At 36.1% G+C, this 26,719-nt stretch overlaps 1 protein-coding gene across 7 annotated transcripts in view; it reads right to left on the reverse strand.

Annotated features, from left to right (window-relative positions):
• Nucleotides 1–6,470: 6,470 nt before the first annotated feature.
• CD55 (CD55 molecule (Cromer blood group)) overlaps nucleotides 6,471–26,719 on the reverse strand; it is a 30,108-nt gene continuing 9,859 nt past the window's right edge. Inside the window, exons 6-12 of one of the 7 annotated variants that reach the window (XM_043486351.1) lie at nucleotides 25,621–25,809; nucleotides 21,300–21,356; nucleotides 20,436–20,519; nucleotides 17,418–17,438; nucleotides 11,027–11,099; nucleotides 8,926–9,019; nucleotides 7,542–7,678 (exon numbers count right to left, since the gene is read on the reverse strand). In XM_043486351.1, coding sequence (XP_043342286.1) covers nucleotides 8,962–9,019; nucleotides 11,027–11,099; nucleotides 17,418–17,438; nucleotides 20,436–20,519; nucleotides 21,300–21,356; nucleotides 25,621–25,809 — 482 coding nt within the window. In that variant the 3' untranslated portion in view covers nucleotides 7,542–7,678; nucleotides 8,926–8,961. Of the gene's footprint in view, nucleotides 7,679–8,925; nucleotides 9,020–11,026; nucleotides 11,100–16,089; nucleotides 17,439–20,435; nucleotides 21,357–25,620; nucleotides 25,810–26,719 lie in introns of those variants that run through there. The other 6 variants (XM_043486347.1, XM_043486348.1, XM_043486346.1 and 3 more) reach the window with 6 other exon arrangements.

Consider the following 26,719-nt stretch of genomic DNA (forward strand, 5'->3'; position numbering starts at 1 on the left):
ATTTAGCACAGCCCTAGCAATTTAAGTTACCAACGTTTGCAGAAACTATTTTAGGTAGACATTCCTAAAGCATAATTATTCTTAATAGTTATCTAAAATCTCTTAGATGCTTGGATGTTTAGAAGAATTGATGCTTTTGAACTGTGGTGTTGGAGAAGACTCTTGAGAGTCCCTTGGACAGCAAGGAGATCAAACCAGTCAGTCTTGAAGGAAATCAGTCCTGAATATTCATTGTAAGGACTGGTGCTGAAGCTGAAACTCCAATACTTTGGCCACCTGATGCGAAGAACTGACTCACTGGAAAAGTCCGATGCCAGCAAAGATTGAAGGCAGGAGAAGAAAGGGACGACAGAGAATGAGATGGTTGGATGGCATCACCAACTCAGTGGACATGAGTTTGAGCAAGCTCTGGGTGATGGTGATAGACAGGGAGGCCTGGTGTGCTGCAGGCCATGGGGTCACAAAGTGTCGGACATGACTGAGCAACTGAACTGAACTGAAAAGCTCTTACTTACATTTTCTTTCCTTAAAAGATAATATTGAGTTCCTTTCTAACGTGGACTCAGTACCTGGTTCAAATGTAGAATATGCTGTTGCCAGAAACCAAATAGGCCTAGAAATTTTTGAGCCTCCCTTCTTGCCTGTTGAGTTGTAAATTTCCTTATCTTTTGTTTTGCCTTAGGTAAAATCTCTCTGTGTCCTTTTAGCCCATTTTGTTCCCCAAAACTTTACAGTTTGGGCAGGTCCCTGGATTTTGGAGGGATTGATCTCCCATCCCAAGCATTGGGGTTCCAATCTACCTCTACTTTAGCTATTGCCAGATGAATTTTCTTTCAGTTTTGGGGTTTTTTTCCCCCTCTTTTTGCTAACCTTGCCACACTGCTTTCCATATTTAACTTGTGCAATCTTTACAGAGAGGCCTTTTTGGCTATTGACTGATGCAGATTCAGTCAGCTAAAATGCAATTTTGACTTTGTAACATGAACAATCATCCTTTCAAATCACATAACTCTTTCTCTAATTTTAATTTATCTTCAAGCAATTTTAATTTGGTTTCATATATCTTACATTAGGCAGAGAAAAGGATCCAGTCTCTTGTACCCAGTGAGGTAGTCTTGTTCTTTCTCAATTGGCATGAGCCACAACCATTCCATAACTTGTAAAGGTTTGGCCCACTTTAATTTGGGGGTCCCAGTTCTCACACAATCCAGTGATATGTCCCTTTCAGTAGCTAACCAGCAGTAAGGCAAACCTTCTCATCCAGGAATAAAAACTTGGTTAGTCTTAACTTCTTTCTTTTTACAGAGTGGCATTTTATTCACGAATCCTGCTCATAGCACCAATTTATGTTTTGTTGAAGTTTTTACTTTCATTTTAGGTTTGAAGGATTTATTAACCAATAAAAAAAAAATCATCACAAACAAAATAAATAAATAAAATATTTAATAGACGATTCTTTAACTTAATTTCAATATGCAAACATTAAAAGAAAAGAAAAATAGAAACAATAAAAAAAAAGAGTAACAACACAAACATCATCAAATTGGGCTGACTAATATCCAGACTTAAACAACACACTGGGAAGTCCCTTGTTAAGAGTAATATGGAGTCTGAGTTTGGAAAAGTTCCCAGGCAGTGTGTCTACTTCATGAGTGAGATTTCAAATTGCAGTTTCAGGGATTCCCACTTATAATTCCAGGCTGCAGACAGATATCATCATCAGTTTGCATGCAAAAATGCAGCTCTGGTTTTACTTTAACATATTTACAATGGTGTAAAATTTGGTTTATCTTGTGAGTCATAGTATTTCACTAAACCCTGGGTGCAGTTGGCCAGACCTCCAGGGGCTCAAGAATTCAAAGAACCACTCCCTTTCTTATCTAAAGTGTTGCCTGATTATCTTCACTAGTGGACATGCACGGAATCTGCAGTGTCCAGGTAGGTCAGAAGCAAGGTTAGAGGCCTCTTCTCCTGCTTAGGAAACTTGAACAAGGTTTCCTCCATTTTAATCTCCCTAACTCTTCCAACTCATGAAAACGATATATCATTTGTTTAGATGTATAATTTCTTTCAGCAAAGTTTTATAGTTTTCTTCATAGAGTTCTTTCACATTTTTGGAAAATGTATCTCTCAATACTTCATGTTTTGTATGCTACTGGAAATGGGATTGTGTTTAAATTTTCTTTTTCTGATAATTCATTACTGGTATATGAATTATAAAATTATAATTGTTTGTATATTAACACTGTATCCTGTGACCTTACTAAATTCATTTATTCTAGTAGAGTCTTTTCTATATACATAATCATACCATTTGCTCATGAAGACAGCTTTGCTTTTACCTTTTCAATTCATTGACTTTCACTTTTTTTTCTTGCCTATGGCACTGGTTAAAACTTCATATAAAATACTGAATAGAAGTAGTATATCCTTGCTTTCTTCCTTTCCTTAGGTAGAAAGCATTGAGCCTTTTACCGTTTAGCACAATGAAAGTGGGTTTGTTAAAGATGCTCTTAATTAGGTTAACAAATTTCCCTTTTCTTAGTTTCCTGAGAGATTTTATCATGAATTGATATTAGACTTTATCAAACTTCTTCTGCATCCATTGAACTGATCATTTTTTTTCTTTATTAATATGGTGAATTATACTGATTGATTTTTGGATATTAAATCAACCTTTAAAAACTGATTTGATTATGATACACCATTTTCTTTACATATTGTTAGGTTTGTTTTGTTAAAATTTTGTTGAGGCTATTTGTGTTTATTTTCATGAGGGATCTTGGCTCATAATTTTCTTTTCTAATGTCTTTGGCCTCATAAAATGAGTTTAAGAATAGTCTCTCTTCCTCTATTTTCTAAAAGAATTTGTGTAACATTGGTCTAATTTCTTCCTTAAATGTTACAATTTACCAGTGAAACCATCTGGGCCTAAATTTTCTTTTTGGAAAGATTTCTAACTGAAAACTTTTTTTAAACATAGGGCTATTCAAGTTGTGTATTCTTATTGAGTCAGACTTTATATAATTTGTGTTTTCAAATAATTTATTCATTTTACCTAATTTTTTGTTGAACTTATTGGTATAATGTTGAATTTATTGGCATGAAATTAGTATTATCTTATTTTTCTTTTAACGACCAGGCTCTATAGGGTGATACATTCTGATACTGTGATACTGGTAATTCTTGTCTTCTCCTTTTATTCTTTATTCTCTATCAGTCAAAATGGAATTTTGTCAGTTGTATTGTTTAAGACCTAACTTTTGATTTCATTGTTTTTTTCCTATTGCTTTTTGCTATTCCATCTCAAAGATTTTTGTACTTTATTATCTGCGGGGGGCGGAGGGCAGTATTTGATTTTCATGACCTAGACACTCTGGAAGAGTATGGGCTAGCTATTTTGTAGAATGTTCCTCAAACTGCTTTTTTCTGATGCTTTCTCATAAACTGATCTAGATTTCGCATTTTTAAACCACGCAGATGATACCGAGCTCTTCTCAAGGTGATCTGTCAGGAGCAACTCATGTTACTTGTCCCATGATCGGTGATGTGACTTTGATCTGTTGACTAATGTGGTATCTGTCAGGTTTCTCTTTCAATCAGGCTTTTACCCACAACAACTGTACTGGAAGAATTTTGGACAAGGCCACCAATAGCCTGTGTATTGTCAACCCAAAAGTTGACTATTAATCTTTATTTTGCTTTTTTGAGTTCCCTGACATATGTTCTATTGATGACTCCCAAACATATCAAGCTTGGTCACCTCCCCTGAGCTCCAGATTTGTATTTTTGACTACTCATGCATGTCCACTTTGATGTCTGAAAGGCATCTCAAACTTCACATGTATAAAAACAAACTCCTGATCTTTCTGTTACAAAAGTCTTCCCTTGCTCTGTAAGTGGCAACCTCCTCCTTTCTGTTGCTCAGGTTAAAAATCTTGGTGTCATCCTTGACTCCTTTTTTTTTTTTTTTTTTTCCAACTGCACACCTAATCCTTTAACAAATTCTGCTAACCTTTCAAAATATCCAACTTCAAAAGATTCACTTCCCATCCCTTACCTCCCCACCCCAGAAACCATCAGGATGCTTAGATTCGAAACTTTTAGATTGTGAGCAACATCTGTCTTCTTTGCTGTTTACATGGATCCTCTCTCTTCCTGGTTCTGAGTCTACCTTCCTTCACACAACTTAGTCTATGACGTGAGCACAGAATTTCAGAGAAAAAACAAAACAAGGAAGAGAACTGTCTTTAAGCTTCTTTAAATTTTCTGCTTCCATGTTGTTCCCTGTGGCAAGGAAGACTGAAATTTGGCTAGCTGTTTGAAATTGGGAGAGGAAAAACTACAGGTAAAAAAATTAACATTTTAGTTAATTACCCAACTAGAGTAAAAAGAATAATTTTTTAAATAATATATGGGAGACCTGAGATGGAAGTAGTGGCAAGGGGAAGCAAGGAAAACACCACCACCTCTGAACACTGAAGGATCTGCAGTCTGAAAATAAATCAGCCACCACTGGAGTGGGCTGCAAAGGAAGCACCAACCTTAGGGAGGAGGCAGTTTTTAACTCGGGCAAGGGGGTGAAGGGAACACTTATAGTGGGGGTGTGGAAGATAAGGCATTTCCACTTTGGGCATTGACTAAAAAATCAGTGCCAAGGTGTGATAAGACAAAAACAATTAATGTTCAAATGTTCCAAGAAATTTGATAACAATTGTAGGTTAAATACTATAAAACACAACTTTCTGTGGTGAGCAAGTATAATTTCCTACAACAAATAAGCACCAGTCTCAAGGTAAAAGCAATAGTACAATCTTGGCAATTAAAGTATAATATTATAGAAGAGCTTACCTTGGGAAAATATAAAACTATTCAGCTTCATGATTACAGGATAAATATTATAAGTCATACAGGAAAATCCCATTATACTTAAAATACTTATTTCTATAATTATTTTCTTCATGTAACTGGTTGTTAGATGTTTTTCAGCTTATACCCTTACCTAAGTAATAAGATGTAAAGACTCAGTATAATTTATTGCCAAAGTTTAATGTTTCCCAATATCTAAAACTCTTGCTACTATAAACTTGTGACCATTGATTTCGACTTTTAAGTTAATCACATCAAAAGAAACTATCCAGAATTTATTATTTTACACTACACATGACACACCATAGTCCTCTCTCCAAGCCTTTCCTACTTTGAGCTTGCTACACTATTTGCAGCCCCCAATCCTGCCAGGTGAATCTCATCTATTTGTCCTTTCTCAGTTTGCACAGTCTTGAATGATCCCAGCCCACCACTTAGCAAAAATGGCTTAAGAACTCCTTATATTCCGTACAAGTGTAACACTTATAACTCTACATTCTTTCTCTCAATAAGTGTATGGCTTTGGTCTTCTTCTAAGTAGATAAGTGGGTAGATACTGTGCAGTCATTTGGTAGCTGCAGCACCTAACACGTGATAACCTGCATGTAGTAGGCTCTTATGGATTTTTCTGAGTAACTAAATCAGTATTATCCTTGCTGCTACACCAGGAAGCACAGACTATCACAGCAGATAGAGTAGGTCCTCCTATTTAACAAATGAATGAATTAGTAGATAGACATTGGCCTATTTGCAGAACTTTTTAGGAAGTTAAAAGAATTTCCTAATATTAGAAACTATTAGGAAATTACCATTAATCTTGTTAGTTGTGATGATGTGGCTAGTTAGGAAAAAAGTCTTTATTGTTGGAAATACATATTTAAATATTTATAGTGAAATGTCATGATGCTTATGGAATTTATTTTAAAACACTTTAACAACAAATGGGGAAACAATGGAAACAGTGACAAACTGTATTTTGGGGGGCTCTAAAATCACTACAGATGGTGATTGCAGCCATGAAATTAAGACACTTACTCCTTGGAAGGAAAGTTATGACCAACCTAGACAGCATATTAAAAAGCAGACACATTACTTTGTCAACAAAGGTCCATCTATCAAGGCTATGGTCTTTCCAGTAGTTATATATGGATGTGAGAGTAGGACTAATAAAGAAAGCTGAGCACCAGAGAATTCATGCTTTTGAACTGTGCTGTTGGAGAAGACTCCTGAGAGTCCCTTGGACTGCAAGGAGATCCAACCAGTCCATCCTAAAGGAGATCAGTCCTGGGTGTTCATTGGAAGGACTGATGCTGAAGCTGAAACTCCAATACTTTGGCCACCTCATACGAAGAGTTGACTCATTGGAAAAGACCCTGATGCTGGGAAAGATTGAGGGCAGGAGGAGGGGATGACAGAGGATGAGATGGTTAGATGGCATCACCGACTCGATGGACATGAGTTTGGGTAAACTCCAGGAGTTGGTGATGGACAGGGAGGCCTGGCAAAGAGGGGACATGACTCATGGGGTCGCAAAGATTCAGATTCAGTCGACTGAGCGACTGAATTGAACTGAACTGAACAACAAAGTCAATGAAGCAATGTGACAAAATAATTATTGTGAAATTTATTTATGTATATATTCTAGTCTATTCCAACACTTAACATGTAACTGGCAAGATGACAAGAACATATTAAGAATCTGGGAACTGATGTGATTGCCTTTAGGTAAATCAATAACAAGTAATACAGTAAAAGTGATTCCCACTAAGCCAAAGGACAGCATTCTAAACTCTTATGAAAGGCAGTAAGGGACTCCCTTATTTATAAATAATTTACACAAGAAAATAAATGCCAGATACCACATGAGACAAAAATGTGGTTATTTCTATTTAGGGAAGATAAATTTTTCTTTACATATCTCCTTGAACTTTTTCTGATATACATGTAAAACATAAATAAATATAAATTAAACTTAATGTTACAAAAGAATAAGATTTACAATTTGAATATGAACATCTCACTTCAGAAATATAGAATCTTTTCTTATATTAATATTATAATATCTCTACAGAGTTTTAAAGACATTAAGTAAATCTAAGACAACTTTCACTCTTTCATGGGGGCTCTTTTTCAAAAAGAAAAAATTGTTCTAAGAACAAAATCATAGCTGATCTATCTTACAAATAAGGGGTTAATTCACTATCTGTGCTTGTATGAAAAAGGAAGAATTATTCCTTCATTCTTTATTCCTCCTTTGTCACCAACGAACCCAAGAAACTCAACACTCTTGGATCATCAGCATGTTTTTCCTTTAAAAAAATTTGCCAACTAATTCTGGCTCATTTTAATAGAATAAGAAAAGCGAAAATGCCCTTTAGTCAAGGAAGATCATTGTATAAAGTGTTTTATCTCTTTGACAATTTTCCTTATAAGAGACTGGTTCATTTGTTTTCAATATCCAATTGTTTTAATTTTTTGTGTTTTTATAAATAAAAATAACATTACATATTTGGTAAAAAAAATTCATTTTTTTTTTCTCACATTCTAAACATGAACAAATCTCTCCACTTTCCCACACTTTTATGAAAGTAATCACTCTTAATCTTACAAATTGTTCTATTTTCAAGGGTCTTAGGAGTGTTGAGACTGTGATTCCAGGACAGATTCATCTTTCCTTGCTTCGTGGACATTCCTACGCATCTTAAAAACAAGATAACATGCAAAACACTTTCTTCTCAACTTCTTTGGCTCAGTTAGCCAACGGTTACTAGCATCATAAGCAAAATTGTCAATGTTATACACATATGTCCTGAAAGTAAGAGAAAAAAAAAATTAAAACCAAAATAGCTTTACTTACTGGTGATATATATTCATTTTTAATTACTATGTGATAAATCATGAAATAGAATAGTTGGTTAATTTGGGGTACAAAAAAAATGCAAAGTTAGTAAGTTATACAGCATGGACCATCCCACCCAGTACAGTTCCCTGGTGGCTGAGTGGTAAAGGATCTGCCTGCAGTGCCCGAGACCTGGGTTCAATCCCTGGGTTGGAAAGATCCCCTGGAGGAGGGCATGGCAACCCACTCCAGTATTCTTGCCTGGAGAATTTCATGGGTAGAGGAACCCCGTGGGCTACAGTCCATAGGATTGCACAGAGTTGGACACGACTGAAGCGACTAGGCAGCAGCAGCAGATATGAAAGTGTGTTAGTCACTCAGCCATATCCATCTCTTTGTGACTCCATGGACTACAGCCTGCCAGACTCCTCTGTCCATGTGATTTTCCAGGCAAGAATACTGGAGTGGGTAGCCATTCCCTTCTCCAGGGGTTCTTCCCAGCTCAGGGATCAAACCCAGGTCTCCTGTACTGTACGTGGATTCTTTAAGCAACACCAACTAAAATATGACACTTGAGTTTTTAGTTTCTTGTGATAAATTGCCAAGTTAGATTCAACTAAGATACTTCAGATTAAAAATCGATGAAAACTCCCTGGAATGGAAGAAAGCTTAATCAAAAGAAGAAGACACCTAGAAAGTTTCACACATACATATATATTAAGTCAGTTTTGTTTGATAATTTTGACTCACAACTGAACAGAGATAAGATCTATAAACATGACTTATAAAAGACTCTTTAAAATAGATTTGGTATTTCTTAAACATTACAAATGAGAGAAGCAAATATAGTATGAGTCAACCATCTCATGCTGCAAATAGTCACAATGAAGGCATTCCTATTTGTAAGCCCTAATGTATCAATCTTTTGCTTTTTCCAGATTATTTATAGGATTGCGAACATCCAAACATTTCAATAAACTGAGTACAAAACACAGAATGATACAATAGGTATACTGCTGAAGAGTGGAGGGCTGAAAACATGTCACGTTAACAAAGGTTCAATGTGTTAGTCAATCATTCAACAAAGAAAAACAATTCTAACAATAATAGAGGTTTAAACCTCTATTGTCCTTTAATAGTCACAGATAGATACCAAGCCAATTGTGTTAATGGACATTTTTCAAGACAGAGAAATGTGATTTTACTGAACCATATACCTTTTGTAAATTACCAAAGGTCTTACTTCTGCAGCATCACCAGTTATAGTTATCACGACACCTATGTGCTTTGTCCTCACGCGTGTAGTAAGAGCTGAATAGTGGAGAAGGAAAATAGTGATTGAATTATGAAAGTTTAAAGCTCAATCAAAAAGCAACATGAGCATTTGTTTACAATCACATTCTTTTTATACACTAAAATTTATCATATATACCAACACTTCTAAAAGATGTAAATAAATCCTTGGATAGGCAAACACAAAATATCAACAGGTGAAGGTATGAGACACCTTCACACTCATTTACTCTTTCCCCTGTCTCATTAAAAATCAAATTTTAATTAAATCAGCATAAAATTGAGAAAATAACAAGGAATGTATAAAGTTACCTCTTACACTCAACAGCTTATACTTCCAAAATAAGGCAAGTGGAGTGTTTTTAAGTGGACATAAAAAAAAGGCAAATTCTTTCTCAGGGGTTTGAATGAATTTTCTCTGATTCAGACATAGAAGAATTAGGTTTACTGCAAAATCCCAATAAAACATAAATATTCCCTCCTTCTACATTTCAGCACTTTTCATTCTATTAAAAATATCATGGTTAATTATTTTACCAAAACATCTAAAGAAACTGATGATAGCCAAGAGAAAGCCCCCAGCAAACTCATTCCATTCCATCCCCCTCAACCTAACAAGCCCTGGAATATTGGCTTGAGAATTATACTGATAATGCTTCAATTCAAAAGCAGAACTAGACTATATGTAAGGAAGTACAGAAAAAAAATTTTTATTCTTTTTTCCAAAATAGTCTTGAGGAGGCATCTGTACCAACTTAACTCACTTTATATGACTTAGAATTCTGTTATTTATACTGAGCTCTAAACCACATTCTTTAAAAGTTTCAGAAAAATCTGAAGAAGTCATATTTTACTACATTTGCTCTTAAAGCATCTAGAATATTTTATTGGCAGTAAAGAAATATCTATAAATCCTGCCAAAAAAGAAAAAATAGGACCTAGTGACCAAACGCTTTTAACAAAAGACTGAACTGCTTAGTGATTTAAAGAATGTTTTCATACTTTACCTTATAAAAGGCTTAAATAACATTGCTCACTTAAAGAGAAGGGAAAGAGCCATGAAGGCTAAAAAGGAGATACATCATCCAAAGAATTGAAAAGGCAATTAGTAACAGCATTAAAATATAATTGTTCTTCAGCAACGAAAAAATAGACAGGCATTAGGGCATTTCAGAAAGAATTCAGTTTATGTGAACTCCACAATTAGTCTTCTGAATGATAAAATCTACAAAACAGAAGGTCAATTTAAATATTACTCTGTCTACAGAATATATCAGAGCCAACCATGACTTTATATTTAACACATGTATATTCAATGCAGACCAGACGTTTCAGGTACTGATTTTCTTTTTCTTCCTGTGTTGTTTTATCACCTGAGTGCTTACTGTGTGCGAAGTGAGATCCTAACCCCTTTACAGGTGATGATTCATTTGATCCCACAAAAAAGATACTACAATTCCATGAAGTGGGTACTATTATTTCCCCCATTTTACAAATGAGAAAATTGAGGCATAGAGAGGTTAAGCTCCTCACAGTCAAATGGCATGTAAACCGTAGACCCTGAATTGGAATCAAGCAACCAGGTTCTAGAACTTGCCCTCTTAAGCACTGGGCTGACTTTGGCTAGATTGGCGTCTATTAGTAAATCCAATTTATTCATAGGCCTAGTCACATGCAATTTAACAATACATTAGAGTTTCTTTTTCTAGACATTTTCACTTGTGTACAACACAGAGATATTCATAAATTGTACTGAGTAGAGAAAAAAGATGAGTTGATCAATAGATTGCAATGAGACTTTGGCTTTCAAATCACCTAATGTTCTTGTATATACTCAGATTTCTAAATTTTTTTTTAAAGACACAGGCTATTCATTCAAGATAGTAAATACAGACAAAAGGAATAAAGATATAGCATGACAAAAAATACAATTAAGCTTAGAAAGTTATCTACTGCTATAGTGTCAAGTTTTACTGGAAAGAAGCTAAGAACAAATTTTTAAAAAGCATCAAAATTTTTGCTCACCCTGATTTTCCACTGTCTCGGAAAATTTTGACTAGAATTATGATACAAATTATTACAGTAACAGGAACACATCCTTGAGGGGGAAAAAATGGTAAGTCAATCAATATAGAAATGAGCAATTACATATACAGTGTAATTCACAATGACAAACATACTGATCATCAGGTAAGTTAAAGACAAAACAGGAGACATGAATTATACTTTGCTTGCTTGCTTATGTCACAAGTTTGACAGTAAGATCTACGTGTTATTTATCTTATTTTCTTCCAAGGGAAAATTAAATATTTAAAACGAAGTATCACAATGCTCAAATAAAATCTTACAGATTTGAGAGGATTCTAAAATGTTTCAACCCCACCATGCTTAATTTTAAATTATTTGATCACTGATTATTTAAACATATTGACTGTACTATGTGCAATTTCAGCACTAGAAGATGTCTTGGAGTTCACGTTTATTTTGTAGATAATTAAATTGAGTCTCAGAAAGGTGAAGCTGCCGTATGTGGCTAATGGCAAGGCCATTTACTCAGTTCATAGTAAAGGTAACAGAGATGTAGGCCTTTCTCCATCATAGGAAAGGCATCAGTACCTGGGCATGGAGAGTCAAACTACAGAAATGCTTTCCAGTGTTTGGTCTACTGCAGATAAAATTTCATTTAGGGAAACTGGTATTTACTTTCAATATTAAATGCACTATTTTGAGTTGAACAACAACAAATAATTGATGAAATAATTTGATCAACAGTAAAAAAAATATTTTTATACCTTGATTTTTACACATAAACTTTCTTCTTAAAACCAATCAGTGCTCTTTCTCCTCACCACCCTGCGTATCCCTTTTCTTCCCCACTACACCCTCCCAAATCCTTGAACTCTATTTTTTTGATCTGTACTACAAAGAAAAGCATAAATGATACTAGAAAAGCAACTGAAGCTAATGTGACTAACAAGTGTGTCCAGTTTCAAATCAGCAAAATACGATGTCGCATAACTGAGCTGTCATGTGGATACATAACTTTAAAAACCGCTGTTTCTACCACAGAATTTACAGCATTTTACCCAATTTATTTGATTCCTTAGCACCACAGCATTAGTTTGAAAGGCTGCACTAATAGATCATGGCTCCTGTGAAACCTGGGGTTTCTTTTTGTTTTACCACTTCCCATTAACCCCACCATTTTCAAATGTTGCAGAAAAATCCCATTTTCAATTTGAATGATAGATGAAGATCGAAAAATTTTAAAGTGATCCCAAATGTCTGGGTGACAAAAGTGGGAATATTCTTAGAACACTGGTCAGTACATATATGTGATTCTAAAAGAAAGTGTGAAGGTTTATGTTTTAACAGAAAACCAATGCAAACTACAGAAATATGAGAAGTATAATTCTAAATAAATAATTCCTCGATTAATAATTAATGAGAATACTATTTTGCAAATGAAAACAAAGAAAACTTTATAAAGTCAATAGTTTATGATCTAAAATTCACCCAAAGGTGAATGAGTACTAATTTAAGACTAAAACAATTTAGGCCAACTTGGTTAGATAGCATCACTGACTAAATAGAGGTGAACTTCAGCAAACCAAAGTCCATGGAGTAGCAAAGAGTAGGAGCAACTAAACAACAACAACCTGGGATAAATGAAACTATAATATTATAAATGAAATTAAGATTATGATTCCAGTGTCATTAAAGAGCTTTTGGGTAGGAAAATCACATAATTTTAGAAATGTTTTTCTTTAAGTAAAAGGAGTATTTTAGTAATGTTCCCCATTATGTAGAAATATATTTACCTGGTACTTAAAACAGTGCAAAGCAGTTTCTCACATATTAGCACATTATCTCCAATAACTGGCATGGTACTTATAAATAGTAAAAATGCATGATTTTAACTGTTCATAATATTCTCAATAAAAATACCTGAGATTACTCAAACTAAATTTGTATTAGATGGGTATTATATTAATATATAGAGTATTATCTCCATTCCTGAACAACCCAAATCAGAATGAGGCTTGCCTCCTTTCCAGAAGAAATGTGGATTCACCCAGTCATTTCAAAAGGCCTCAATTATACACATGCCATGAAGTGGAAATGCACTCTTTATACTGTGAAAAACTAAGAAAGCTGTGAGCAGGTTGTGTTCTTCCTTATAATCCTATTTGACATAAAAGCATAAGTAAATAAGCATGTGATGTTTAAAAGAATAAGTACTTTAGATATTTCACTGAGCATTCTCTTAATTTTTTTTTTCTTTACTGTTGCTAATTGCTACAAGCGGCTTATGAGTGTCACAACATAGGATTTCAGCAATGAAGGGAATAAAGGTCAGGTTAGGTCAGTAGCTCAGTCGTGTCTGACTCTTTGCGACTCCATGAACCACAGCACGCCAGGCCTCCCTGTCCATCACCAACTCCCAGAGTCCACCCAAACCCATGTCCATCGAGTCAGTGATGCCATCCAACCATCTCATCCTCTGTCGTCCCCTTCTCCTCCTGCCCACAATCCCTCCCAGCATCAGGGTCTTTTCTAATGAGTCAACTCTTCACATGACGTGGCCAAAGTATTGGAGTTTCAGCTTCAGCTTAAGTCCTTCCAATGAACACCCAGGACTGATCTCCTTTAGGATGGACTGGCTGGATCTCCTTGCAGTCCAAGGGAAAACTCTCAAGAGTCTTCTCCAATACCAGAGTTGAAAAGCATCAATTCTTCTGTGCTCAGCTTTCCTCACAGTCCAACTCTCACATCCATACATGACCACTGGAAAAACCATAGCATTGACTAGATAGACCTTTGTTGGCAAAGTAATGTCTCTGCTTTTTAATATGCAGTCTACGTTGGTCATAACTTTCCTTCCAAGGAGTAAGCATCTTTTAATTTCATGGCTGCAATCACCATCTGCAGTGATTTTGGAGCCCCCAAAAATAAAGTCTGACACTGTTTCTACTCTTTCTCCACCTATTTCCCATGAAGTGATGGGAACAGATGCCATGATCTTAGTTTTCAGAATGTTGAGCTTTAAGCCAACTTTTTCACTTTCCTCCTTCACTTTCATCAAGAGGCTTTTTAGTTCCTCTTCACTTTCTGCCATAAGGGTGGTGTCATCTGCATATCTGAGGTTATTGATATTTCTCCCAGCAATCTTGATTCCAGCTTGTGCTTCCTCCAGCCCAGCATTTCTCATGATGTACTCTGCATATAAGTTAAATAAGCAGGGTGACAATATACAGCCTTGACGTACTCCTTTTCCTATTTGGAACCAGTCTGTTGTTCCATGTCCAGTTCTAATTGTTGCTTCCTGACCTGCATACAGGTTTCTCAAGAGACAGGTCAATGCCAAAGAATGCTCAAACTACCACACAATTGCACTCATCTCACACGCTAGTAAAGTAATGCTCAAAAGTCTTCAAGCCAGGCTTCAGCAATACATGAACCATGAACTTACAGATGTTCAACCTGGTTTTAGAAAAGGCAGTGGAACCAGAGATCAAATTGCCAACATCCGCTGGATCATGGAAAAAGCGAGAGAGTTCCAGAAAAACAGCTATTTCTGCTTTATTGAAGAGAATAAAAGCAACACTTATAAATAATCAGGACTATCTTAATTGTTAAACTTGAGCTGTACAGCTCTAGGAAAAGAATTTTTCTGCCCTTTCAAGCGCTGAGTGCTGAAGAAACTAATCACCTCCCTCTATTCACGTGCCGAATGGCCGTGTGACCTTGAGCAAGTTAAGAATCTTGCACAGCCGCAGTTCTCTCAGTTACAAGGTGGGACACAGCTACACTACAGGACTGGTGTGAGAAGTAAGTGAAATAACACACAGGCGTGTCTCTGTGCAGTCCTCACCACGACCCAACATGCACATGTCACTCTAATAAGGGACTATCTGCTTCTTTGGTGTGGCCAGAGGGAGCGATAAAATTGTCAGACATCCGTCTCAGAAAGATGATAGTGACAAAATAAAAAAGAGTTCTTAAAGCTGAGATTTACCCAGTTTTTAGCACTATGCCAAGTAGTTTTCACAACCATTATTTCATTAAGCTTCCAAGACTTTAAACGAATCATAATCACCATCTCATAAATGAGAAAATTGAGACTCAGAGAGATTAAGTAAATCACTTGGGTTGAATAATTACTAAATGGAAAGAAAAAAAAAATCCAAAACAGGATTGAAACCAAGGTCTGACTGATTCCAAAGCACAAGTAGTCTGTCTATAAAATACTGTCAACAAACACAGACAGAAAACCCCACAATTATATACAGCATGTATTCTCAGTGGGGCTGGTATCATCCCTAAAGGGGAAAAAGTGTTTTTTTGACTTTTTTACATATAAAGTACAGATGTGCATACAGTACATAAATAGATTTATATTATATCTGTAGTATTAATATTTTATAGGGATGATTAGGGGAAAAAAGATCTTTGAGGGGGAGAGGGTAATAATGAAAAAAAAAGGAAAAAAAAATTGTTTTTGGAAAATACACTAGTACACAGCAGAGAACAGCTTTACAAATCATCTCGCAGGGATATCGCTAGAGGTCCAGTGGTTAAGAACCTGCCTTCCAAAGCAGGGAATGCGGGTTTGATCCCAGGACAGGGAACTAAAGATCCCACATGCTTTGGGGCAACTAGGCCTCAGTCAGATGCCCATGGGCAGCGAACTGTAAAGCCTTCGCACCACAACGAAGCTCTCACAGGTGGCAACTGAGGCCTGACACAGTCAAAAACAAATAAACAAATAAAATGTTTGAAGAAAACCACAAGGCAGGCTTCACTGACACAGCAGACAAAGCTCTGAGATGAGCAGTCAGTCTCTACTTCTTGGCAAAATTAAACAGGAAAATATTCAAAGTTTTTGCATTCAAATGCAAAGTTCTAATATCATTTGTGTCACTCATGTCCTTTGCAGTAGAATCAATAAAAGCAATTTCCTTGTTGTAGAGTTTATCTTTAAAATGAGAAAAGTGACCTCATTCACAGACTATTTAAGAAGTAAAGATAATTTTCAGGTTTATGTTTTACAAGTATAAGATCCCAAAGAAAAATATTACCATATGTCTGATATAAGAGGGAAGGAATTCCTCTTTATTTTTGAGCACAGGTTGGAATTACAACTAACCCTAAGGGAAAGTTTCTGGAAAATCACACAATATATACTTAAAGAATTTTAGAGAAAATAATAAGCACCTCAAATCTTCACTGAATGTCACTGAGCTGGTAAGAAAAAGCTTATCTATTAAATTTTAAGTTCATCTATTAAAAATGTCATTAAGCCATTAGATCATGAGATTTTCACTTAGAATGTATTTATCTTTATTTAAAATATAGAAAGGACAAAGTGAATTGCAACTGTTGGAATCTTTCAAAATAAATCTTTTAGCTTAAAAGAGGTTTGCCTAAAACATAAAAACTGTAATAAGTAACAATGAAAATAATAAAAGCAAGTATTACTTTCAGTTTCATAGTCATATGGCTAATTCATGCATGCATAAGATGAGCTTTTAGCTTATAAACACATAAATCAAAGTGCTTTTTAAAAATTTTTATGTGTATTTTCCATTAGACATTACTTATCAATATGCCAATTTAGCTGTATTGCTTCTTAACAGACATTTCTTTCACCATCTCATTAATCTTGTTAATACATAACATCAGATGATATATTTACAAACAAAAAAGGACTGGACCGAATGATAGAAGAAATTGCAACAGGTATGTTTTTGGTCTCATGCCCACAACAGAGTATTTTTTGGAGAAACTTTACTTTAAACCACTGACAGGGAAGGGAAAAGGAAGACGATATAACCAAAAGTAACATTCTTTGTTTTACTTGAGATAGGACAAATCTAGAAATAGTCAGTGAGTAGTTTATGATTAATTATAAAACACTTGAGGATAGAAACTGTATTGATAACTCTCTCCTTTTGTGATTCTTAGGCACTAGAAGGAGATGCAGTGAGCCACTAGACAAGCAATAATACTTGACTGATTGGCCAAATGATTTGAAGTTGTCCTAAAATTACCCTGGAACAAGAACATGGTGGGAAATGTTAACATACTGAGTACTCTAACATACTGAGTACCTAATGGTGCCCGCAAACATGTCAATAAGATGCCTTTACCTGTTTTCTCTTTGGCACCCACACATACTATATTCTGATAGTATCCCTAAGACAATATCACCAACTCAATGGACATGAATTTGACCAAACTCTGGGAGATAGTGGAGGGCAGAGGAGCTTGACATGCTACAGTCCATGGGATCACAAAGAGTTGGTCACGCCTTAGTGACAACAAAGACAGTAAAAAAACCACATTCTTTTCCAGGAATTATATATCCAAAAGCGACGACAAATTCTGCGAACTCTCAGAAAGACACACTTACCCGATGCAATGATGCTAGCAACTAAAGAAGGAAAAAAGGAAAGAATTACAAAAGTAAAATGCTTTAAAGTCATTGATTTGCTAGCAATTTAATAAATATATGTTTATCAATCAACTGTACTTAAAGTTCAAAAGTAACTAAAAGAAACAATTATAAATAAATTAATGAAAGCAATCATATTACTAACAATCAAGTAACACACATCAGTATCTATCTCTATTAAACAAGGGCTTCTCTGGTAGCTCAGACGGTAAAGCGTCTGCCTACAATGCGGGAGACCGGTGTTCGATCTCTGGGTCAGGAAGATCCCCTGGAGAAGGAAATGGCAACCCACTCCAGTATTCTTGCCTGGAAAATCCCATGGACTGAGGATCCTGGTACGCTGCAGTCCATGGGGTCGCAAAGAGTCAGACACGACTGAGCGACTTCACTTTCTTTTCTTTCTATTAAACAAAGTCAGCCAACAATAGAAACATAAAATGTGATTAAAGAGCTATTGAATACTGAAATAAACACTATGTAAATTTGGTTATATGACTTGATGGCAAATCAAGGTTACTGTAAGGACTAACACTGACAAATGGAAGGTGCATGGTACATGCCACTCTGGATCACACTCAGTAGTAGCTACTACTATTTTTTCAATAAGAGCAGAAAAGGCATACAATATTTAAAGGGTAAATTAATTGTATATAAGAGAGAAATTCGATCCCAAATGTTCACTGTATTTTTATTATAATCATTTAAAATAATTGAGAAGTTTAAGTTAATTTGTTAAATTATCTTATATTCATGCAGAAAAAAAGTATTGCAACACAGTTAGCTCTATAACAAATTTATACTAAGTGAACTTGTTTCTCTTCACTTTGCCCTATTAAACCTATATGTTCAACCAAAAATTTTTAAGGCCAGAGATGTTATAAAATTTTAAGAAGTCAGTAACCACATATAAATGTTAAAATTAATGAACTGAATCTAACTGGATCAATATAAGCCAAAAAAGCAATGTTGAGTGCAAAAGGTCAAGTTAGGTAATGAAACATATGACATACTGTTTACATAAATTATAAAAAACATGCAAAGCAGTAATGTAGCATAAGAATAAAAACACAGAGAGGAAGCTTACACAATGAGGTACTATCTCACACTGGTCAGAATGGCCATCATCAAAAAGTCTACAAACAGTAAATGCTGAAGAGGGTGTGGAGAAAAGGGAACCATTCCACACTGTTGGAGGGAATGCAAATTGATACAGCCACCATGGAGGGTCCTTAAAAAACCTAGAATAGTGTTGCTGTGTGTGCGCTTAGTCGCTCAGTCGTGCCCGACTCTGCGACCCATGGACTCCTGCCAGGCTGCTCTGTCCATGGAGGCAGCCTAAATGTCCATCGGCAGAGGGATGGATAAAGAAGATGTGGTACATGTATACAAGGGAATATTACTCAGCCATAAAAAGAATGAAATAATGTCATTTGCAGCAAAATGGATGAACCTTTAGATTGTCACACTGAGTGAAGTAAGTCAGACAAAGAGAACTATCATGTGACAGCATGTATTGTGAAATCTAAAAAAAAAAGACACAAATGAACTTATTTACAAAACAGAAACAGACTCACAGACTTAGAACACAAAATTTATGGTTACCAAAGGGGAAAGGTTGGAGGGAGAGAGAAATTAGAAGGTTGGGATTTATACATACAAGCTGAGTCACTTTGCCGTATGGAAGAAATGAACACAACATTGTAAATCAACTATACTTTGATAAAAAATTTTTTTTAAAGAAGCAGGCAGGAATTGAAGTTCGCTTTTTAAAAAGGGGAACTAATTGGAGTGAGATTTTGTGTATTTGACCTTTTACCTAAAGGAATAAAGAAACATACAAATGAAATTTCAACAATAATATCTATAATGTTTAAAGTTCTTAAAGATTGTGGCTAATGGCCAAATGAGCTTGAGTATGGCAATTTATGAAATCTGGACAACGTACTGAAAAATCAACAATGATAACTATCTGAAGACACGGAAGAACAAACTAACTCAGGAAGAAATAAATCAAAACTGAGAGAGCTCAGGCAGCAGATGAGCTGCAAGGAGTGGGATCTGCCTGCATGCAGCAGGGAGAAATCCCTAGGCCACTTGGCACAGAGAGTGGAAAGCCACAGTTCCACTGGCTGGAGAAGTCAGAGAACAGAGTTCAGAATCGACAGAGCATCTGGAAATTGAGGGGCTGATGCTGCTCTATTTCTTGACATATGTGGTAGTTACACTGATATTTGCTTTAGGAAAGTTATTAAGCCTTTATGTATATTTTTAATGGATAAAAACAACCAAAAATCCACATATCTCTATTAGAGAACAAAAGTGTCTATAAAAATGGCTATTCATTAAGCAAGTTGTAAAATAAGAAGATATCCTGGTGGTCTGAAAAAGCATTAGTTAGATGGGTTTCATTCACTCAGTAAGTTTTCCTTAAATCTAAAGCATATGTTACTCTGCTTTCATAAAAACTGTCATTTAAAGAGTTAACCTGAAAGATTTCAAAGAACTCTGTGTTTTTAATTACTCAGAAGATACTATTAAGGTACTTAACCAAATCAGCAACTCTAGGGAATCTGGAGAGTTCCTTTAGCATGCTTGAGGGATGGGTCGCTGTCACTGAATCAGACCTAGAAATCAACCTAAAGGATTATACATACTTGGTTCTTTGAAGGATCATGAGGAATTCAGTGACTCCCTAAAGCTAACATGAAAAGCAGCATTTTTTTACTGACCTTAATTTAGAATTGCTTTTATGACACCACAACCTTTTTCTGTATCATTGCAAAAATATTTCTTTCTTAAAGGTATGCTCTAGCACAATCCAAAGTTAGCCTCTGTAGAAAGTCAGAACATTGCTATGAAGAAACTCTCCCTACAATAAACCAGAGACTACTTAAATTTTTTTAACCCTGATGAATGTGAAATTTCTACCATGGCACATAAAAGCCATATGTGGAAACCTGAACTGAGTCAACTGACCTGAAGGAGCGCTTCCTCTTCCTTTAGGTGTGCTTGTTGTATGAAAACGCGGGCTTGTCCTGGGAACAGCTGTGCTTTTTACTGCTGTAACATGAGCAGAGGTCAGTCTTTGTGTTATACGGAGACCCTCGGTCGTATGTATAGAAGTGGACTTCTGTGTAGCTTTAAGATTCTGTGTAAGTACAGATTTTGCTGGGGTGAATCTTTGGGTTGTTGGTGTGGTTGTAGAAGCATTTGCCATGATGGGATTCTGAGCTGCTGTAGAGACAGTGTTTGATATTGGGGAATTCCAGGCTGTCATGGCGGAATCATTGGCTGTGGAAGGTTTCTGAGAAGGTGATGGGACCTTTGTAGCTGGAACATTTACAGTGGTGTATGTCTGAGAAACTAGTGTGGGCTTTGTAGCTGAAGAATTTATTGTGATGAGTTTCTGAGGAGTTGGTGAGGTTTCTGTAGCTGGAACATTTATAGTGGTGGGTTTCTGAGGAGTTGGTGAGGTTTCTGTGGCTGGAACATTTACAGTGGTGGGTTTCTGAGGAGCTGGTGGGGTTTCTGTAGCTGAAATATTTACAGTGGTGGGTTTCTGAGGAGTCGGTGAGGTTTCTGTAGCTGGAACATTTACCGTGGTGGGTTTCTGAGGAGTTGGTGAGGTTTCTGTGGCTGGAACATTTACAGTGGTGGGTTTCTGAGGAGTTGGTGGGGTTTCTGTAGCTGAAATATTTACAGTGGTGGGTTTCTGAGGAGTTGGTGAGATTTCTGTAGCTGGAACATTTACAGTGGTGGGTTTCTGAGGAGTTGGTGGGGTTTCTGTAGCTGAAACATTTACAGTGGTGGGTTTCTGAGGAGTTGATAAGACTTTGGTACCTGGAACATTTACTTCAGTGGGTTTCGGAACTTTTGGTATGGCATTGTAAAAAGTTTCTGTAGAAGAAAAATGTTATAATAAAATTAGGTAAATAATGCTGTCCAAGTTAAGATTTAGGAACCAACTGTTTGCTCTGACTCTTCTCTTTCCCCACAAATATCTAAGTAAGACTTTTAGGAAACCAAGTATTCTCATGTCTTTCCCAAGGAACTGAAATGCTATATATTATCTTTGCTTTGAAATAAGTTGTACCTATAGGCAACACCAAAGTAATATTGAGATTCCTAAAACTGTTTTCTATTTGAAAAAGGAAATCAAAGTCAGAACTGGCAGTGATCTCATTCTTAAAACCCCTCAAATAAAGAGTTTTTCTCATAAATTGTCCTCTTTCCCTCATGCCAAGACCAAAGAAGAACAGGATGCAACCTTGAACCAACAAAGATAAGCACAACATAGTCACTTTTTCCAAAGCAGTCAGGACATGTTAGTGACCTTGGGAACTTGTTTTGTTTCACTTCTCTTTTAAAGCAATAAATTCAGTCAGACTACAGTAAATCCCTTTTCTCCTCCTGTGTTGGTTACCAACTTTACATAGAAAAATAGTTTAGTTCCTCTTTGGATTTTAGGTGAGATAACAAATATCTGAAGTGCAAATTTAGTGAAGACCCTATTCTGAGAGTCACCACTAACATTAAAATTTTAGGTCTATTTGATTTTGGATTGCTGATCCAATCTCCCTCATAAGGCAGTACTGAGCAGTGTGTAAGCCTGTTTGACCACATATTAGAGACTGCTGTCAACTTCTCTAAGCTTCAGTTTTCTCATCTGTAAAATGAATGAGTTTCCAAAAAGTTTTGCTATGAGGTGCCTGGAGATGATTTTGTTTTTATTCTGCTTAGAGTCCTGAAGGTTTTTGGAATCTCTTGGTTGATATACTTCATCACTTTGGGAAATTTTTCAGTCATTATCTCTTAGTATATTTCTTACACTTCTCTCCCTCTCTCTCTTTCTCTCCCCTATTTTTTTTTTTATCATAATTAGAACAGTCATATCTCAAATGTCCTCAAATTTGGTCTGTATTTTACTTTATTTTTCTTTTTGTCTTTCAGTTTTAATTAACCTTTCTTCCATCTACCATCTCCTGCTATGTCCAAATTGCTGTTAAACCTGTCTACTGTGCTGCTCAGCTACTATATTTTCCTATTGAAGAATGTCTATTTTACTCCATTTTATAGACTCCAAATCTCTGCTGAAGTTCTCTATCTTTTCTGTTAGTATCTTGAATATATTAATCACTTAAAGTCCTTATCTGCTAACTCAATTATCTAGATTTTTCTTATTTGCTTTTCATTTCTCCTAATTTGGTTATAATTTCTTACATCTCTCCACATCTCATAATTTTTATTATATGCAATACATTGTATAAAATTCAGATGATATGATCTTCCAAAGGGAGAGTACCCTCTTCTGATAGGCAGATTGGTTTGCGGTGACCACATCCTGACCCATGAGGACCGAGCTGGGTTACAGTTTTCCCATATGACACAGCCTACTTCTGCTCTTGCCGCTGCTTCTTGGAAGTGGATCTTTCTTCCTCAGCCCCGAGAGACTGTGGGCGATCCAAGTCAATGCTTCAGCAGTGCTCTCTCTAGCAACACAACCTCTCTCTCCACAAAGCTTCCAAATGAGCTTAAATGTTATAAGAAGGACGCTGGCTGTATGCTTGATACAAGCCTGTTCTTGTGATGGGTCTGTTGTCCAAATACCATAAGGGTCAGGAAGATCTCATTTTGTACTTTGGCAGCTTGGGGTCTAGCTCCCCAGTCTCATCTGCATTCCTAGAAATCGGCAAATGGCTCTTAGGAAAAACTGGGTCAGCATTTGAGGATTTCCAGTTTCTAGTGTGTTATCCTAGCTAACCACAACGACCAAGAGCAATGGTCTTTTATCTGGCTCAAGACAGATCCTCAGCCTACGTGCACATCAGAATCGTTTGCCTTCACTTGGAATTTTAGCTCATTCAGCCCTACTTATTCCCCTGAGGGAACAATTTTTGCCTTTAAAATATGGTTTTTAAAAATAATCTACCCAGGTTTTGTAGTTATTGTCATGCCAGCATTGGCCTGCCATGACATCCTTGAGCATTACCACAGAATTATAAATTCTAAATAGCTGAGTATTTAATAAAATAGGGGAAATAAATATGAAGTGGCTCATATGGCTAAATTTTAAAATATCAAAATTCACTCACTTTAAATGAATTCAAACAACTAAATGAAATTTCCATCCTTTAACTATCACATCTCCACATCATAATAACTGTTATCATTAATGATACAGAGAACAAATATGCAATATTACTGGGACAGTAAATTGGTACAGTTTCTTTTGAAACAATATTGGTAACATCTATCAAAAGTTTAAATGCATATATCTTTGATATTGTAATTACACTGCAAGGAATTTATTGTAAAAAATGTACTTGCACAGATATAAGGAACAGAATAATATTTACTGTAGAACTTTTGTAAAATAATTTTTTAAAAACTAGAACAGATACTAAATTCCCTTCAACAGGAGACTGGTTAAGTAAATAATATATCCATATAATTAATATGATTTTAAAAAGAAATATGTGTATGTATATTTATTTCCTAGAATAAATAACAAAAATTTGTAAAGAGTGGCTACTTCTGAGGGTAGGACTAGAAGAGACTTTTGCTTCTCATTTTATATAATCATCAACATGGTTTAAACATTGTGCTGTGCTTAATCACTCAGTCATGTCCGACTCTCTGTGACCCCATGGACTGTAGCCCGCCAGGATCCTCTGTCCATGGGGATTCACCAGACAAGAATACTGGAGTGGGTTGCCATGCCCTCCTCCATAGGATCTTCCCAATCCAGGGATCAAACCCAGGTCTCCTGCATTGCAGGTGGATTCCTTACTGTCTGAGCTACCAGGGAAGCCCAAGAATACTGGAGTGGGTAGCCTATCCCTTCTCCAGGGGAACTTCCCAACCCAGGAATCAAACTGAGGTCTTCTGCATTGCAGGTAGATTCTTCACCAGATGAGCTACCTGGGAAGCCTAGTTTTAACACTGCTTCATAATATTCATGTATATCACTTATATGAAAAAATTACTATTAATAAGCAATGCTATTTAAAAACCATGCTAATAAAATTCAAGTATAATTATAAAAGCAGCATTTCTTTGAGTTATACTGGCATTTGAATATGATACTGCTTAAATAAATGCCACCTCCTAGGAAAGTTCTAGAAATGTAAAGAAGAGAGCATTGTCAATAAGAGAGAAATTCTGGAGGCAGAAAACAGTACAATTCAATGAAGTCAAGAGGTAGGCAAGAGTTTCTCTTTGTTGTCACAACATATAAGATCATTATTTAGATCCTCCAGCTCAATCTAAGATTTCCTCTCAATTAAATAAACCAATTTATACACTTTTTTTATAAACAAGAATATATCTATATTAACTCATTGAAAGTAACATGGTAAGAATCAGCAAATATAACCTAATTCACTAAAAACACGAGACATACGTGTGTGCATATAAATATATATGTGTGTGTGTATATATATATATATGTATATAAAATACATCACCATCCTTCTCTGTGGTTCAAGCAGTAAAGAATCCACCTGCAATGCAGGAGACACAGGAGACCTGGCTTTGATCCTTGGGTCAGGAAGATCCCCTGGAACAGGAAATGGCAACCCACTCCAGTATTCTTGCCTAGAGAATTCCATGGACAGAGGAGCCTGGTGGGCTGTAATCCATAGGGTCACAAAGAGTCCGACATGACTGAGTATGCATACACCTGCACTATTACACAAATGCATATACTCACAGAGGTCATGTGTGTATTATTTGTATTTTACCATACGGTGGCTCAGCAGCAAAGGAATCTGCCTGTAATGCAGGAGAAGTGGAGACTCAAGTTTGATTCCTGGGTTGGGAAGATCCCCTGGAGAAGCAAATGGCAACCCATTCCAGTATTCTTGCCTGGAGGAGCCCATGGACAGAGGAGTCTGGCAGGCTACGGTCCATGGGGTCACATAGACTAAGACACGACTAAGCAACTAAACAACAGCAGCAACAACATATGTTCTCCACATCGGTGCTTCTTCCTTTTTGGAAGTCATAGACCCCCTCGTAGAGTCTGTTCCCCAGAAAAATGCAAATATGCATATGTACAACATTTTACATTCATTTCTCAGGGAGTTTGTATACTCTCTGAAGCCCATATACAGACCCAAGGGTAAGGATAAACAGAAATGTAACTTCGCAAACTGATTACCTCTGCATTGAGGTAGGGGGCCACTCCACGCTCCTTGGTCATCTTCTACCGTACAATAGATAGAGCTCTCTCCATGTAGGGTGAAGCCTTCCATACATTTATATGTTACAGATTGTCCGTATGCATAACTGTTTTGTTTCTCTTGAATCATCCCATGGTCAACTTTTGGTGGTTCTGGACATAAAATTTCTTTTAAAACATCATAACATATGTTAACAAATTAAATCCCCAAGATATTTTTATAAACAAGATTAAAATAGGTTAAATATTTTATTTAAAAAAATTAAAATATACCATTCTTCTAAATTGAACATTTCATCTCAGAGAAAGCAAGGCAGAGACTTCCATTTAAGGAGTAAAAGGACTCGAGTTTAAACCTAAGATGTACCCTCCTTAGAGCAGAGGAGAGGGCTCTGCTTTTGATTCCAGGGAGAAACAATACTGAATGAAAGGAGCTGGGAATGTAAGTGGCATGCATGGGAAACAGAAATTTTGGATAGAGCAAAAGATTTTAAAAGTCAAAATTAGACTATAATTTTCAGGATAAAATTTTTAAAGCATGTGTTGACTCTTGGCCTTTTATTTGAAGTAAATCTTACTGAGCAGCGGAATTTGTAAAACAAATACAAGCAAAGTATTGATTGTCATATTATAAAAAGAAGCCTCTCCCTGGCAGCTTCCCTAATAAAAAATTTGATGGGTCCACATTCTCTAGAGACATGAAGCTGTTCTTCTTGTCTTTTTTTTTAAGCAGGAAAGCAATGTGATCACATGTAGATGTCAAATTATATTACATCAAATACTCTTAAGTACCCAGACAATACTAGCTATTTATGAATTACTTTTAGGCCACTGATCAAAGCAGGGAACAAAAACAAGCTAATCTGATTGACACTGGGCTGAGTGGGTATTGACAACACACATTACCATCAGATCAGTCCCAACAGTTTCCAAGCACCTAATACGTACTGGGCATTGTTCTATAAATAGAAGTATAACCAAGTAAGATACAGTTCTTCTGTCTTAAACTATAGTAGAAGGAGACATTCAAAGAGATCATGTCCATACAAAATGGTGAGGATTATCACAGAAGCGTGTA

Source organism: Cervus canadensis, chromosome 13 (assembly GCF_019320065.1).
Source record: "Cervus canadensis isolate Bull #8, Minnesota chromosome 13, ASM1932006v1, whole genome shotgun sequence".
Taxonomy (NCBI): Eukaryota; Metazoa; Chordata; class Mammalia; order Artiodactyla; family Cervidae; genus Cervus; species Cervus canadensis.